Source organism: Ambystoma mexicanum, chromosome 9 (genome assembly GCF_040938575.1).
Source record: "Ambystoma mexicanum isolate Mex_15411 chromosome 9, UKY_AmexF1_1, whole genome shotgun sequence".
Taxonomy (NCBI): Eukaryota; Metazoa; Chordata; class Amphibia; order Caudata; family Ambystomatidae; genus Ambystoma; species Ambystoma mexicanum.
Genome location: NC_090931.1, coordinates 24,926,288 through 24,944,377, shown reverse-complemented (window position 1 = coordinate 24,944,377; position 18,090 = coordinate 24,926,288). Strand labels below are relative to the sequence as shown.

Genomic DNA, 18,090 nt, shown 5'->3' with positions numbered 1-18,090 from the left:
GTGGGTCACACAGGCAGAGACACCAGGGCACATGTCTGGCAGCACACCCCAGGTGGGTCACACAGGCAGAGACACCAGGGCAGGGGTCTGGCAGCACACCCCAGGTGGGTCACACAGGCAGAGACACCAGGGCAGGGGTCTGGCAGCACACCCAAGGTGGGTCACACAGGCAGAGACACCAGGGCACGGGTCACACAGGCAGAGACACCAGGGCACGGGTCTGGCAGCACACCCCAGGTAGGTCACAGAGACACCAGGGCACGAGTCTGGCAGCACACCCCAGGTGGGTCACACAGGCAGAGACACCAGGGCACGGGTCTGGCAGCACACCCCAGGTGGGTCACACAGGCAGAGACACCAGGGCACAGGTCTGGCAGCACACCCCAGGTGGGTCACACAGGCAGAGACACCAGGGCAGGGGTCTGGCAGCACACCCCAGGTGGGTCACACAGGCAGAGACAGCAGGGCAGGGGTCTGGCAGCACACCCAAGGTGGGTCACACAGGCAGAGACACCAGGGCACGGGTCACACAGGCAGAGACACCAGGGCACGGGTCTGGCAGCACACCCCAGGTGGGTCACACAGGCAGAGACACCAGGGCACGGGTCTGGCAGCACACCCCAGGTGGGTCACACAGGCAGAGACACCAGGGCAAGGGTCTGGCAGCACACCCGAGGTGGGTCACACAAGCAGAGACACCAGGGCACGGGTCTGGCAGCACACCCCACGTAGGTCACACAGGCAGAGACACCAGGGCACGGGTCTGACAGCACCCCCAGGTGGATCACACAGGCAGAGATACCAGGGCCGGGGTCTGGCAGCACACCCCAGGTGGGTCACACAGGCAGAGACACCAGGGCAGGGGTCTGGCAGCACACCCAAGGTGTGTCACACAGGCAGAGACACCAGGGCACGGGTCACACAGGCAGAGACACCAGGGCACGGGTCTGGCAGCACACCCCAGGTGGGTCACACAGGCAGAGACACCAGGGCACGGGTCACACAGGCAGAGACACCAGGGCACGGGTCTGGCAGCACACCCCAGGTAGGTCACAGAGACACCAGGGCACGAGTCTGGCAGCACACCCCAGGTGGGTCACACAGGCAGAGACACCAGGGCACGGGTCTGGCAGCACACCCCAGGTGGGTCACACAGGCAGAGACACTGGTGCACGGGTCTGGCAGCACACCCCAGGTGGGCACGGGTCTGGCAGCACACCCCAGGTGGGTCACACAGGCAGAGACCCTAGGACACGGGTCTGGCAGCACACCCCAGGTGGGCACGGGTCTGGCAGCACACCCCAGGTGGGTCACACAGGCAGAGACACCAGGACACGAGTCTGGCAGCACACCCCAGGTGGGCACGGGTCTGGCAGCACACCCCAGGTGGGCACGGGTCTGGCAGCACACCCCAGGTGGGTCACACAGCAGACATTCTTGCATAACCCTTGGGATGTTCAGACTGTTTTCATTGCCCGTCTGCGGCTATAAGGTCCAGTATAGCCTATAGATTGCTTTGCATAGTCCAGAGATCACTCTGAGCACACTCTATGCCCAAAGGTCACCTACTGCACACAGCATGCACAGCCAAATCCCTGCAACCACCCAAGCAGATGTATGCACCAACTTCCATATGAAGAAATGATATGGGCGAGAACAGCTTCCCAGAGCTCACCCTCAGACTGAGGCAGGGGTGCTGGACCTGTGAACATCCCTGAAAAGCATTGGTGTGCTTTCCATGTATCTAAGTGTTCAGGGCCCCTACCACCCAGGACGGCTCGCGGGCCTATGAAGGTTAATTAGAAAAGTGGAATGTCGCCGTGTCATTGCAGGCAATGCAGCGAAAGAGGGCCGTAATGAGTGGTAATAGACTTCTATCCCAACATTCCAGTGTTTCTTCCATGCCTTTCCCCGTTTCATTCGGTACATTCTACTCGTATTGGGTGGAGCCTTCCCATAGCAATAAAGCCTCCACGCCCCCTTTTCTGATCATTGTCAGGTGGCAACGCTGTTACCTCCTGGCAATGTCCCTCGGAATCAACGCAATATCAGCACTCTAACATTACACAGCCAAATAAATAACAGAAATAGCACTCTAACATTACACAGCCAAATAAATAACAGAAATAGCACTCTAACATTACACAGCCAAATAAATAACAGAAATAGCACTCTAACATTACACAGCCAAATAAATAACAGAAATTACACCCTAACATTACACAGCCAAATAAATAACAGAACCAGCACTCTAACATTACACAGCCAAATAAATAACAGAACTAGCACTCTAACTTTACACAGACAAATAAATAACAGAAATAGCACTCTGACATTACACAGCCACATAAACAACAGACCTAGCACTCTAACATTACACAGCCAAATAAACAACAGACCTAGCACTCTAACATTACACAGCCAAATAAATAACAGAAATTACACCCTAACATTACACAGCCAAATAAATAACAGAACCAGCACTCTAACATTACACAGCCAAATAAATAACAGAAATAGCACTCTAACATTACACAGCCAAATAAACAACAGACCTAGCACTCTAACATTACACAGCCAAATAAATAACAGAAATAGCACTCTAACATTACACAGCCAAATAAATAACAGAAATAGCACTCTAACATTACACAGCCAAATAAACAACAGACCTAGCACTCTAACATTACACAGCCAAATAAACAACAGACCTAGCACTCTAACATTACACAGCCAAATAAACAACAGACCTAGCACTCTAACATTACACAGCCAAATAAATAACAGAAATATCACTCTAACATTACACAGCCAAATAAACAACAGACCTAGCACTTTAACATTACACAGCCAAATAAATAACAGAAATAGCACTCTAACATTACACAGCCAACTAAACAACAGAAATAGCACTCTAACATTACACAGCCACATAAACAACAGAACTAGCACTCTGACATTACACAGCTAAATACATAACAGAAATATCACTCTAACATTACACAGCCAAATAAATAACAGAAATAGCACTCTAACATTGCACAGACACATAAACAACAGACCTAGCACTCTAACATTACACAGCCAAATAAACAACAGACCTAGCACTTTAACATTACAGAGCCAAATAAATAACAGAAATAGCACTCTAACATTACACAGCCAAATAAACAACAGACCTAGCACTTTAACATTACACAGCCAAATAAATAACAGAAATAGCACTCTAACATTACACAGCCAACTAAACAACAGAAATAGCACTCTAACATTACACAGCCACATAAACAACAGAACTAGCACTCTGACATTACACAGCTAAATACATAACAGAAATATCACTCTAACATTACACAGCCAAATAAATAACAGAAATAGCACTCTAACATTGCACAGACACATAAATAACAGAAATAGCACTCTAACATTACACAGCCAAATAAATAACAGAAATAGCACTCTAACATTACACAGCCAAATAAATAACAGAAATAGCACTCTAACATTACACAGCCAAATAAACAACAGACCTAGCACTCTAACATTACACAGCCAAATAAATAACAGAAATAGCACTCTAACATTACACAGCCAAATAAATAACAGAAATAGCACTCTAACATTACACAGCCAAATAAACAACAGACCTAGCACTCTAACATTACACAGCCAAATAAACAACAGACCTAGCACTCTAACATTACACAGCCAAATAAATAACAGAAATAGCACTCTAACATTACACAGCCAACTAAACAACAGAAATAGCACTCTAACATTACACAGCCAAATAAACAACAGACCTAGCACTCTAACATTACACAGCCAAATAAATAACAGAAATAGCACTCTAACATTACACAGCCAACTAAACAACAGAAATAGCACTCTAACATTACACAGCCAAATAAACAACAGACCTAGCACTCTAACATTACACAGCCAAATAAATAACAGAAATATCACTCTAACATTACACGATCAAATAAATAACAGAAATAGCACTCTGACAGTACACAGCCACATAAACAACAGAACTAGCACTCTGACATTACACAGCCAAATAAACAACAGAACTAGCACTCTAACATTACACAGCCAAATACATAACAGAAATATCACTCTAACATTACACAGCCACATAAACAACAGAACTAGCACTCTAACATTACACAGCCAAATAAATAACAGAAATATCACTCTAACATTACACAGCCAAATAAAGAACAGAAATAACACTCTGACATTACACAGCCACATAAACAACATAAATAGCACTCTAACGTTACACAGCCAAATAAACAACAGACCAAGCACTCTGACATTACACAACCACATAAACAACAGAACTAGCACTCTAACATGACACAGCCAAATAAATAACAGAAATAGCACTCTGACAGTACACAGCCACATAAACAACAGAACTAGCACTCTGACATTACACAGCCACATAAACAACAGAACTAGCACTCTAACATTACACAGCCACATAAACAACAGAACTAGCACTCTGACATTACACAGCCACATAAACAACAGAACTAGCACTCTAACATTACACAGCCAAATAAATAACAGAAATAGCACTCTGACAGTACACAGCCACATAAACAACAGAACTAGCACTCTGACATTACACAGCCAAATAAATAACAGAAATAGCACTCTAACATTACACAGCCAAATAAATAACAGAAATTACACCCTAACATTACACAGCCAAATAAATAACAGAACCAGCACTCTAACATTACACAGCCAAATAAATAACAGAAATAGCACTCTAACATTACACAGACACATAAATAACAGAAATAGCACTCTAACATTACACAGACACGTAAATAACAGAAATAGCACTCTAACATTACACAGACAAATAAATAACAGAACTAGCACTCTAACTTTACACAGACAAATAAATAACAGAATGAACACTCTAACATTACACAGCCAAATGAGCAGAGTGATCGCTCTAATATTGCAAAGCCAAATAAACAGAGTGCGCGTTCTAATATTGCAACCCCCCAAATAAATATATAAATAACAGAGCTTGCTCTAATATAACGCAGCCAAATAAACAGAGCGAGCCTCTAATAGCCAAGTAAATAACAGCGGGCACTCTAATTGCTTCCCACCCAGACAGGCCAGGGGACGAGCGTTACTATAATAGTGCGTAGCCAGCGTGACAGGCGGAACTCGTGGCGCTTTCAAGTAGTGCCCTCAGAAGCAGGCAAACAGCAGTCTACCATCAACACAATCGGAAAAGCCGTGGGTGAATGTGTGAATATGGCACCGCAGCGGGTGAAGTACCATGTGCGCAGGGAAAGTAAGTTAGTCACACGTCAATTGTGTTTTTAAACAAAAAGCTATGCATTTCGTCTTGCTAGTGGAGCCCCCCCCCCACACACACACACACCCCACACACTCCATCCCCCTAGCCCACAGCCTGCCATACGAAGGAGAGATGTCTGGGTGACGAGCCATTCAACTATCACACAGGAGAGGCACGAGGCCGGGCGATTTGCCTAATATCACACAGGAGAGGCACGACACGCTGTGGCTCCCGGGCGTGTGCAGAGCTATAGAGCGGAGACTAGTGTCAGGCACTTGTACAAGGTTGACAATTCTGTGCACGTGTGCTGCGCATGTACTCATATTGCTCGGGGGTGATGGACACCCACCCACCACGATGTTAGGGTTCACGTTCTAATTCATGAGCGTTTCTGATCTCCCCTCAGCTTGAAGGCCCATGCGCTCCCTAAAGTCGGTCCATGTGCGCCCACTAAGCAAAAGGGAATTAGAAGGGCACACTCCGCGGAATGGTCCACAAGAGACCCCCATGCGCAACGCCGCGCACATGAACGATTGATCTACCCCTGCGCAACGGGGCGCGCCTGAACAACTGAGCTACCCCTGCGCTAAGGTGCGCACATGCATTTCTCTCGCGGAATGGTCCAGAGGAGAGAGTGGCACCGCGCGGTGCACAGAGTTCGCACTGAAGCACGGTGGTGCACGTAGGACGTTTGCGCTTAGAATGGTGCATACTAGGAGAATGTATTCAGCCCGACAGGTGCACGTGAGGTGTTCGGCTGCTGAGTGGACACTCGTTGCACGCAGGTAGCAGCTTACGAAGGCCATTCCTACAGATGGCTGCACAAAGATGCATTCGTGCGTCCCGTGGCGTTCCTGCAGTGGGCTGCACGCAGATGGCATTCGTGCGTTCCGTGGCGTTCCTGCAGAGGGCTGCACGCAGAAGGCATACTTGCGTTGAAGCGCCCGTGGCGTTCCTGCAGAGGTGCACCCGGGCGTGTGTGGGGCGCATACTCTCACGGAGCCCTTCTTTCCGCAGAGTGACCCCCGGCTGATGCTTCTAGGTGCTGTGCACTGTTGGTGCCCCGCATAGAGGGGTGCACGTGCACGCCTTTGGGCCCCCCGCAGAGATGGGGCAATGGAGCCCGAGCGGTCTGGGCAGCACTCACCTCGTTTCCCATTGATGACGGTTTCTTGGGGTTCCTTCAAAGGATGGGCTGCTGGTCGAGCAGTCGTGGGGGGTCGGCAGAAGGCTGGTAGCAGGAGCAGCGGAGACTGTGGAGGCGTCCCAACCGAAAGCCAGTGTTAGCTGCAGTCCTCCGCGCACTCCAACATCCTTCTGTCAGGCAGGAAAGCTGTCCAGGACCTGGCGCAGGGCACGGGCTGCTGCCCCAGAAGTAGTGCCCCGGAGCTCCTCCCTGCCCGGGCCCTGGCCAATGGCGCACGGGCCTGCCCGCCCCACGCACCTGCAATTAGGCCCTGTCCGGGCTGTTTCAAGCTTCCCCAGAAGCGCATTCCTTGTCCAGGTAAAGTGGCCCCAGATACTGGCATCCATCACCAGCTGTCGATGACTCGCTGGCAACCCTCCCTGCACCAAGGGCGAGACTGGTGCGTGCCCAGGGCCCCCTAGAAAGCAAGTCCGCGGACTGCCAGTTTGGGACTGTGGGCTCAGGGTCCATGTGTTTCCCACTGAAATGAACGTTCTTTCCTTCTCGGTCGTTCTTTCGTACTTACCCTGTGGCATTTCCCCTCATTCCTTCTGCCCTGTCCACCTTTGCCTCTTTGCTTCCCTTTCTTTCGTCCTGTGGCCCTTCGTTACTCCCCCCCCTTCTGCGTTCTCTCGTCTTTTATTCTTCCCTTTCCTACCTCTTCTCTAACTTTTTTCCTTACATGTCTTTCCTCTTTCCCTCCCACTCTCCTCTCGCTTCCATTCGTTTCTTGTCCTTCCCCCCCCCTTCCTCCTCCTTTCTTTTCTCTTCGCTGCGTCTCCCTTCAAGGTGCGCTGCCTTCGAGGCAGCGCACCTTGCCACATGCACCACACACAGCGCGCCTCGCCGCATGCACCACACACAGCGCTCCTCGCCGCATGCACCACACACAGCGCACCCCGCCGCATGCACCACACACAGCGCACCTCGCCGCATGCACCACACACAGCGCTCCTCGCCGCATGCACCACACACAGCGCACCCCGCCGCATGCACCACACACAGCGCACCTCGCCGCATGCACCACACACAGCGCACCTCGCCGCATGCACCACACACAGCGCACCCCGCCGCATGCACCACACAGCGCACCCCGCCGCATGCACCACACACAGCGCACCTCGTCGCATGCACCACACACAGTGCACCTGTTGCGAGCGAGACCCTGAGGCAGCCCCCCCCCCGCATTTCTATAACGTCTGGTTTGGCGATTGTTATCAGACGCTCCAAATAACTGGGGGCTTGGGGTGAGTGGTGAGAGGGGAGGAGGCGTGGCACCCAGTGCTTTAAATGGAGAAAAGTAAGTGCACGTACTCACCTATCTAGTCTGTAGGTGGGCCAACACTCAGTGGCGGGAATGAAAAAAAAAGGTCGAGGATCCCACAAGGGCCGGGGTGGGGGCGGAATGTGGGAGGGGGGGTTGGTGCCCGAGGAGGCAGGGTTTAGGGGGGCGGAGCTGGCAGTTGATCTCTGATCAAAGGAAATGTCCAAAATAATAGTTTAAAGCGGCGCAATTACTTTATATATGAATTCCGCTTTAATCCACTTCCATGCCTCCATGCCACCGGTGAGGGGTTACTTCACTCTGCGGATAAAAGTTTTGGCCAGTGTTGCTGAGTAAATATCCTCTACAATGCACAGTTTGCATCCCATTTTATAAAAAAAAAAAAAAAAACCTCCCCCCTTGGGTACTATTCAAACAGGGTGATTTCTGTTCGCCATAAGCAACGTTTTCTTTTACTTGAAGCGCACCCGGAACAGCGCCTGCAGCTCCCGTCTGAAAGCAGTTGGGTGGCTGCATCGTGTGTGATAGTTTTAATGTTAATAGGGGTATTTATCATGCAGTGTTTGGTGGATACCTGTATATTTATATATACAATGTTTGTCGGATACAGGTATCCGACATACATTGCATAAATAAATAATCTGGGTCCATGTATCCAACAAACAATGCATACATTAATAAATAAACCGGTTCGTGGCTGAGGACTGTAACTTCCTCCTGTGACCCCTTGCACAGGGTCACCAGAGGAAGTAACAGTTTGCTTGCAGGCACTTTTTCCCCAGCGCGGACTCTGGCAGGATGCCGAGATCCGGCTGGATCGGCTACACATCCGGTGCCGGATCTCGGCTCCGGCGAGAGCCGGCCCAATCGCCAGCGCTGCCAACACTAAGCCTAGAAGTGTCTTTTGTCCCTCCTGAGCGAGCCCGACCAAGATTCATTGAACCATTTCATTTAATCTCACACTTTGTGCCCGATTCATGGCATTTTTTGCACAGTTCAAAGTGACTTTGCACTGCTGAAAAGTGACTTTGCACTGTTGATACACACCCTGATTCATGGAACTGTGCAAAGTGTATTTTTGCAGTGCAAAGTCCGGGCAAAGTCATTTTGTACTGCAAAAATGACTATGCACTGACTTTGCAAAAATACACTTTGCACAGTTCCATGAATCAGGGTTTGTGTTGGCAGTTCAAAGTCACTTTGAACCACGCAACACATGCCATGAATCGGGCCCACAGTGCCCCACTCCAGTTTCGCAGTTCTCCATTTGTCTCACTTTCTATGTGTATCCTGTTCTTTGTGTCTGATCCTTCATGTGTGTCAATTTCTATGCTGCACACTCCCCACACTCCCACTTCACTCATTTGCTCACACTCTCTTAAACCTTCTGGGGCTCACTTTTGTTGGGCGGAAAGGTAACGTAACAAACATCTGTACAAATCTTGCAAAATGCCTGTACACATATTTGTTACATCACACCCCACTTTCAATCATTTCTTTGTTCACATGGCAGGCAGTGTTTACAATTAATTGCTGCCTGCCATGTGCATCGAAAAATACGGTGTACATGCGTGTTTACTGCCTTTTGCCTTGCCTAATACACCCGTCCAAATGACGAAAATATGCAGGCAGAGACCAGACTGGACCCGAGTGGAAACGTAGCAGGTTCCCGCCGCCGAATGACGTTCATCTATAGAGTCAACTCCTCTGTGTAAATCAGAATTTTATTTCTGAGCCTGCCCTTTGGAGCCCGCGCCACATAGCAGGGCTTCCGACCCAAATCTCAGTAAAATGGTTTACTATTGAAATGTCATTCTGTCTGCCTAATGTAACCATCTCTCAAAGACGCTCATCAATCACAGACTGATGTTGTCCTGTTTGACACCAGCAGGGCAATTTCTAGTCCATTTGGTGCCCAGGGCGAAACACTAGGAATGCGTCCCCCACCCCATGCGCCACTCTGGCTGCATCCCCGCACCACTCCGACCGTACCCCGCGTGCCACCCCCACCGCACCCCGCGCGCCACCCCCACCGCACTCTGCGCTCCACTCCCAAACTACACCATTAAGGAACTCCTACCCATAGTCAATAAACCACTGCTGAACAAATGACACTCAGGGACTCCGGTCCATAACAAAGTGTGTTAGACTAACAATTGGCCTCTCACAATATAGTGCACCTTAGTTCAGTCGTTTTTAAGATCACAGAACTGCATGCTACTCGCACGTGTTTGCAGCTGCAAAATTGTGTGAACAATGCTGCAGTTGCATGCTGCATTAATGAGGGCCATGCACAGTTGGAGTAAGCTGGCCTGATGTGTGGATGGGCCAGTGTTTTCTGTGCTGATATGTATGTACTACACTTAGACTACAAGTGTACATCCGGCACAATAAACATGCATAATGTACCTGGTCTGCAGTGTGGTACTTGGAGGAAGAACTTGTCTTATGTTATTTCACAGTGCCTGGAAATATGGATATCAAAGTCTCCACAAAAGTCGAAACCTTTGATTTAGCCAATGCTGTTAGCATTGTGTTAGTCTAGGATACTCTACTCCAGAATGGATGATGTTAAAAATGTTGTGAATTCCGTGGAACCCAATATATTACTTTATAAGATAAGTCTTGTCAGTCCTTATAACCGCTCAATGGTGCGATTACATATTTACACTGGGGGTATGAAAATGTAAATGCGGCTTGTGTGCAAAAATAGCATGTGTGCCGCTTTCCCGCTGCCCTTTGCATTTGAAAACCTTCAACTGCGCCACGTGAGTGCACTGGTATTGCTGAGGTACAGTAGGCATACAGAGTACCCCGGATGTCAGCCATGGAGGCCCCCAGACATTTCCAGGCACCCCTGCTCATGGCCTGCTGTACTCTGCCCTGTATGATTGAAGGGGGATTGGGGAGCGCAGGTGCACCACGGTGCTTACCGAGGAAAGTGCATCAGTGGAAAGCCATCCTGCGTGCTGTGAATGCATAATGCCGGATACGAGTGGCGGGGGCGGGCGGAGGACTGGAACTGATTTACAGCGCGTTAAGCAACTTTTGAGCTGCGCAAATCATGGCATGTTTCCTCAAGTTCAATTATTAAGAATTGAAGCGCATTTTTGCCGTTTTTCGAGGGAGAGGTTGCATCGTCCGAAGGCTACAAAGAAAGAATTTGGAGAGATTTGGGCAAAGAGGTTGATACGCTGTCAAGTCTCTTTTTTTCACTTGGGAAACACGTGGACTGATTTTTGGAAAACACGTGGACTTATTCACCGAGCTTAATGGAGCTACATCGGCAGGGTTTACAGCGGCACGTAACAGCCACAGCAAAAACAGAAGGGGGTTAGCAAAATTGTCAGGAGTAAATAAAGCCTGAAATACGTCCGAAAGACTGCCGAAGGCTATGCACAGTTAAACTGTGCACAGCGTGAAAGAAACATCGGGCTGTACCCATCATCTTTCTGATGAGGAGTCGGGGCTCTTCTTGCTTGGCAGGGCCCGGGAAGCCAGGACCGCTGAACCGAAAGCAGCCGTCTTTGTTCCACCTGTGAGTCCTGCAGGACGGCCATCAGGAAAGGAGCCCTTTTGTGCCTCCACCCCAAGTAGCACGAAAGTGGTCAGAGGGAGCCTCTGACTTCCGTAATGTCACGTAGTACCTACGTACTACGTGATCTTACAGTCAGAATAGGACGCGGCAGCACCTGCTACTGTGCTGCTGAACTCTGCCCACGGCAATTGCGCTGCCCCACAAACTGGGGGGTTTCATCCCCTCCAGGGACCGGGAAAATTGCGCCCCACGGGGCAATTGCGCCCCAGGCAGCTGCCCGCGTCGCCCGGCCAAGAAACGGGCCTGGACACCAGTATTGTGATGTACACATGATGCCAGGCTCTGCAAACTACCCAGTTTTGCCGGCAAGGCTCAGCGACAGTGTAATATTTGGCAAGTGTCACCCGCTTTGCTTAAGCCGTGAACCTCGGGCATTTTTCACACACATGTCCGGGTTCTCATGCGTTGTGTTTAGAACCCTTGAGCATGCAGAACCAGTGGGACTTTCAAGTTTGCTTGTAAAGCTGTCCGGTTGCATGGATGTCAACGAAGCTTCACGCGGGGAGGTTTATCAATGGCAACTTTCCTCGTCTAATTATGTTTAAGGAGTTTCATAGCAAGTCGTGATGGGGGTGGATGTCCAGTCCGATTGTTTATCACGAGAATAACAAGGAAGCGTCTTAAGTGCGTGCCCCGACTTTGCAAGTCTAAGCGCGCTCCTTATGGGGAACAGGTTTAGCCCGGCCAGTGCAAGGCGGCCCGTGCCTGCTGCTGCTGGCAGCCCCGGGGCTGCGCCCTGAGCCCCCCTGAGTGGGAGAGAGAGGAGTAGGGAGACTGCAAAGGCGGAAGGAGCCCAGGCCTTGATTGCGAGCCAGTCCAATGGAACCCTTTCATGCTCACCCCGTCACGTGCTCGGCCCGGGTGCTGCTGCTGTCTCTTTAGCTCTGAGAAGTGCACGTGCTCAGCTCATGTTCTCAAAGGTAAGACGTGTGGGTACTTGGGACAGGTAGGACGGGCCCATTTAAAGCACCGACGCACCCTCCCCCCCACTCCCTACCAAGTGGAGGCATCTGCCCCCTCCAGGGCTTTTCACAGTAAAGGGCACCCTGACTGCTTTTGCTTGTGCTACTCAAGCCCCTGATTCACAGAGCTGAGTGGGGGATGGGGAGTTGAGGGGCGGGGGTTAGTTTCTGCCCCCAGGGCAAAATATGACAGCGTTTCCACAAACCCCAAACCTGTCACAACCCAACCGTATGCAACATGTAAACATGAACACCAGGGGCCAGATCACAGAAACTTTGCACCAGTGCAAGCGCCAGTTAGCACAGTATTAGCACTAGGGCAAAGTGTGTCCTAGTTCTAAAACCACTAGGACGTATTAGGAAACCTGTGCGCCGTGACAAGTGCGATTTGGCATGCAATAAGCACCAGGGCAAACATTGCCATAGTGCAAACAAGATATATTTTCAATTCACTTTCAGGCAAGGGCAACGTTTGCCCTCGTGCCATTACCACTCCGTATTAGCACCAGGGCAACCCTTGCCTCGGTGTGAAAATGCTGTGGAAATGTATCTTGGGCAACGTTTGCCCTGTTGCTTAGAAGAACCCAAACTGCACTTGTCACGGTACAAGGGTGTGCTAACATGTCTCAGTGTTTTTAGAAAAGGGCAAACTTCGCTCTAGTGCTAACACGGTGCACACCTGCACTTGCAACAGTGCATAGCACCTGTAATCTGGCCCCGGGTGCTTTGATTTACTTATAATTGCAGAGTAGACATAGCAATTTAGGCAACAGAATTGCAAACACGTACTCAGTTCCTGATCTGAGAAGTGCATTGCAAAAGTGCTGCTTCCTAGATTTTCAGCCATAAAAGAAATGATTGCTACTGTGCAGTGTATTTTTTTTAAAGTTCTCTCAGTTGAACATATACCTATATCAAAAACATCTCTTAAGATATTAAAAACCGTACATAGCTTTTGTGTACATTTTAATTTAGGGACAATACATGTCAAGAACCAGCACGAGGTCAGGCGAGTGAGATTCTCCGGGCAACCTACACCTCCGGAAGCTGCACCATTGTCTTTGCATGGTAAATGCGTGGCAGCAAAGGGCACATTTTCCAGATGCACAAGCCATGTTGGGGGGCGGCGGCGGGCTGGGAATCAGCCTAGTAAGCCACTAGTGGGGCTTTGCACATTGCAAACGGAAGCGCTTCCAGGGGCTCCCACCTTGCAGCATTTCATGCACGTCAGCATCATTCCAAGTTTGACGGCGCGGGGAAAAAGTGGCAGTAATTCCGTACCCGCACTTGTTTCTGGCAGGAGCAGCGTTACCACCACTTTTCCCACACGTCCAAGTGATCATTTTTGACAGATTTACTGCCTTCGGAATTACCACGCAGTGCATTTGCTGATTTCTGGAGCAAAAGAGGCGGATTCAGCTGCAGTTTGTTGGTGGAGGTAAATCCTCAATTTTACCTCCAATAATCGGCGGATTTACCACAAAGTAATTTTGCCGGCGGTAAATCCGCCAAAATTCCCCATGAGCGCAGTGACATGCAATTATTGTTACAGGATCACACTATGGGCCCGATTCATGGAAATATTTGTGTGCAAAATCGGAGATTTGGAAGCGAATGTGTACGACTTTTCCGGGACTTACCTGGATTCCATGCAGGACGAGCGCCTAGCCGGGAACGCCTACCGCCTAGCACGAGACACCACAGAGGGTGGAGTAGGGGGTGGAAAATGAGGAAGAACAAAGGATAAAGTGGGCGTTATGAGGGATGGGCCACAGGCCGTCCATAGCACGCCCACACATGTGCAGGACAAAGCATATTCATGGATGTCATCGCGCACCCTCTTGCCTGCAAAATGCCCACGCACATCTCTCTGTCACCCGGACGCAGGTGTAAAGACACTTACATATACAAATTGCAGTGCAAAGGTAGGTTTGCATGCAAGATTTAGGGGCGCCTGTATGCAGCCGGGGATCCGATCAGATTTAGGGGTGTGCATACGCAGAGTAGTGTGATGCAGGGTTAGTTTACGGGGGTTTGCAAGTAGATTCTCGGAGTTTTACCTGAGTTACAATAAATCGTACGCATGTTGTAAGGGTGCCGGTACCAGTGGGGGATGCCGCAGTGGGTCCACGAGATGCAGGCCTGCTTGTGGGGGACCCAACACACTGTTTGAAGGGTACATGTATTCGTGCCCGGGGCAGCATGCAAAGGTAGCTGATCTGGCTCTTTTTGCTTTGCGTGGGGACATGTCATGTGGCATTCCGGTCACAACTTGCATATACGGTTACTTTGCGCAGATAATTTCATGAATATGCAGGGCATTCATTTTTTTACAGTTGAAGGCTGGCATTTGTAGGACAGGAGCAGCTCCAACGTTTTGGGCAAGAGATTTGTAGGATAGTTAGGTTATAAAGGAGTGTAGTGAAGAATAGGGGCTGGGTAGAGTTAGGTTGGGGACACAATTTGTGGAATTATTTGCACAGTTCAAAGTGGCTTTGCACTGCTGAGAAGTGGCTTTGCACTGCCGACATAAACCCTGATTCATAGAACTGTGCAAAGTGTATTTTTGCAGTGCAAAATCTGTACAAAGTCAGTGCATAGTCATTTTTGCAGTGCAAAATTACTTTGCATGGACTTTGCACTGCACAAATACACTTTGCACAGTTCCATGAATCAGGATTTGTGTCGGCATTGCAAAGTCACTTTTCAGCAGCCCAAAGTCACTTTACACAGTGCAAAAAAATCCATGAATCGGGCCCATGATGTGTGGTAGGGTTTGTGAATTTTCGGTGGGGGGAAAGTACATTTGCATTTTGTAGGAATAGCAGAAATCCAAAGCTCTAACAACCCCATATACACTTACTAAGCCCAGGAGGATGCCAAATCACTGAGAACCCCCATTTATTTACTAGGCACATGAGGAGCCATAGCACTGAGAACCCCATGTGCACTTACTAAGTGTAGGACAATGCTAAAGCACTGAGGACCCCCATGCACTTACTAAGCCTAGTAGAATACCAAAGCACTGAAACCCCTATGTGCACGTACTAAGTCTAGAAGAACACCAAAGTACTGAAACCCCATGTGCACTTACTAAGACTAGTAGAACACCAAAGCACCGAAAACCCTATGTGCACTTATTAAGCCTAGGAGAACACCAAAGCACTGAAATCCCTGTGTGCACTCACTAAGCCTAGTAGAACACCAAAGCACTGAAACCCCTATGTGCACTTACTAAGCCTAGTAGAACAACAAAGCACTGAAAACCCCATGTGGACTTACTAAGCTTAGGAAAATGCCAAAGCACTGAGAACCCCCATGTGCACTTACTAAGCCTAGTAGAACACCAAAGCACTGAAACCCCCATGTGCACTTACTAAGCCGAGTAGAACACCAAAGCACAGAAACCCCTATGTGCACTTACTAAGCCTAGTAGAACACCAAAGCACTGAAAACCCCATGTGCACTTACTAAGCCCAGTAAAACACCAAAGCACTGAAACCCCCATGTGCACTTACTAAGCCGAGTAGAACACCAAAGCACTGAAACCCCTATGTGCACTTACTAAGCCTAGTAGAACACCAAAGCACTGAAAACCCCATGTGCACTTACTAAGCCTAGGAAAATTCCAAAGCACTGAAACCCCCATGTGCACTTACTAAGCCTAGTAGAACACCAAAGCACTGAAACCCCCATGTGCACTTACTAAGCCGAGTAGAACACCAAAGCACTGAAACCCCTATGTGCACTTACTAAGCCTAGTAGAACACCAAAGCACTGAAACCCCTATGTGCACTTACTAAGCCTAGTAGAACAACAAAGCACTGAAAACCCCATGTGTACTTACTAAACCTAGAAGAACGCCAAAGCACTGAAACCCCCATGTGCACTTACTAAGCCTAGTAGAACAACAAAGCACTGAAAACCCCATGTGCACTTACTAAGACTAGTAGAACACCAAAGCACCGAAAACCCTATGTGCACTTATTAAGCCTAGGACAACAACAAAGCACTGAAAACCCCATGTGCACTTACTAAGCCTAGGAAAATGCCAAAGCACTGAAACCCCCATATGCACTTACTAAGCCTAGTAGAACACCAAAGCACTGAAACCCCCATGTGCACTTACTAAGCCGAGTAGAACACCAAAGCACTGAAACCCCTATGTGCACTTACTAAGCCTAGTAGAACACCAAAGCACTGAAACCCCTATGTGCACTTACTAAGCCTAGTAGAACAACAAAGCACTGAAACCCCTATGTGCACTTACTAAGCCTAGTAGAACACCAAAGCACTGAAAACCCCATGTGCACTTACTAAGCCTAGGAAAATTCCAAAGCACTGAAACCCCCATGTGCACTTACTAAGCCTAGTAGAACACCAAAGCACTGAAACCCCCATGTGCACTTACTAAGCCGAGTAGAACACCAAAGCACTGAAACCCCTATGTGCACTTACTAAGCCTAGTAGAACACCAAAGCACTGAAACCCCTATGTGCACTTACTAAGCCTAGTAGAACAACAAAGCACTGAAAACCCCATGTGTACTTACTAAACCTAGAAGAACGCCAAAGCACTGAAACCCCCATGTGCACTTACTAAGCCTAGTAGAACAACAAAGCACTGAAAACCCCATGTGCACTTACTAAGACTAGTAGAACACCAAAGCACCGAAAACCCTATGTGCACTTATTAAGCCTAGGACAACAACAAAGCACTGAAAACCGCATGTGCACTTACTAAGCCTAGGAGAATACCAAAGCACTGAAACCCCCATGTGCACTTACTAAGCCTAGTAGAACAACAAAGCACTGAAAACCCCATGTGCACTTACTAAGCCTAGTAGAACACCAAAGCACTGAAACCCCTATGTGCACTTACTAAGCCTAGTACAACAACAAAGCACTGAAACCCCCATGTGCACTTACTAAGCCTAGTAGAACACCAAAGCACTGAAACCCCCATGTGCACTTACTAAGCCGAGTAGAACACCAAAGCACTGAAACCCCTATGTGCACTTACTAAGCCTAGTAGAACACCAAAGCACTGAAACCCCTATGTGCACTTACTAAGCCTAGTAGAACAACAAAGCACTGAAAACCCCATGTGTACTTACTAAACCTAGAAGAACGCCAAAGCACTGAAACCCCCATGTGCACTTACTAAGCCTAGTAGAACAACAAAGCACTGAAAACCCCATGTGCACTTACTAAGCCTAGTAGAACACCAAAGTACTGAAACCCCATGTGCACTTACTAAGACTAGTAGAACACCAAAGCACCGAAAACCCTATGTGCACTTATTAAGCCTAGGACAACAACAAAGCACTGAAAACCCCATGTGCACTTACTAAGCCTAGGAAAATGCCAAAGCACTGAAACCCCCATATGCACTTACTAAGCCTAGTAGAACAACAAAGCACTGAAAACCCCATGTGCACTTACTAAGCCTAGTAGAACACCAAAGCACTGAAACCCCCATGTGCACTTACTAAGCCGAGTAGAACACCAAAGCACTGAAACCCCTATGTGCACTTACTAAGCCTAGTAGAACACCAAAGCACTGAAACCCCTATGTGCACTTACTAAGCCTAGTAGAACAACAAAGCACTGAAAACCCCATGTGTACTTACTAAACCTAGAAGAACGCCAAAGCACTGAAACCCCCATGTGCACTTACTATGCCTAGTAGAACAGCAAAGCACTGAAAACCCCATGTGCA

At 48.7% G+C, this 18,090-nt stretch overlaps 1 protein-coding gene across 1 annotated transcript in view; it reads right to left on the bottom strand.

Annotated features, from left to right (window-relative positions):
- LOC138487621 (potassium-transporting ATPase alpha chain 2-like) overlaps positions 1 to 6,718 on the bottom strand; it is a 148,026-nt gene extending 141,308 nt beyond the window's left edge. Inside the window, exon 1 of the mRNA XM_069614104.1 lies at positions 6,486 to 6,718. Within this exon, the coding sequence (XP_069470205.1) occupies positions 6,486 to 6,497 (12 nt within the window). The 5' untranslated portion in view covers positions 6,498 to 6,718. The remainder of the gene's footprint in view (positions 1 to 6,485) is intronic.
- Between the last annotated feature and the right edge of the window lie 11,372 nt (positions 6,719 to 18,090).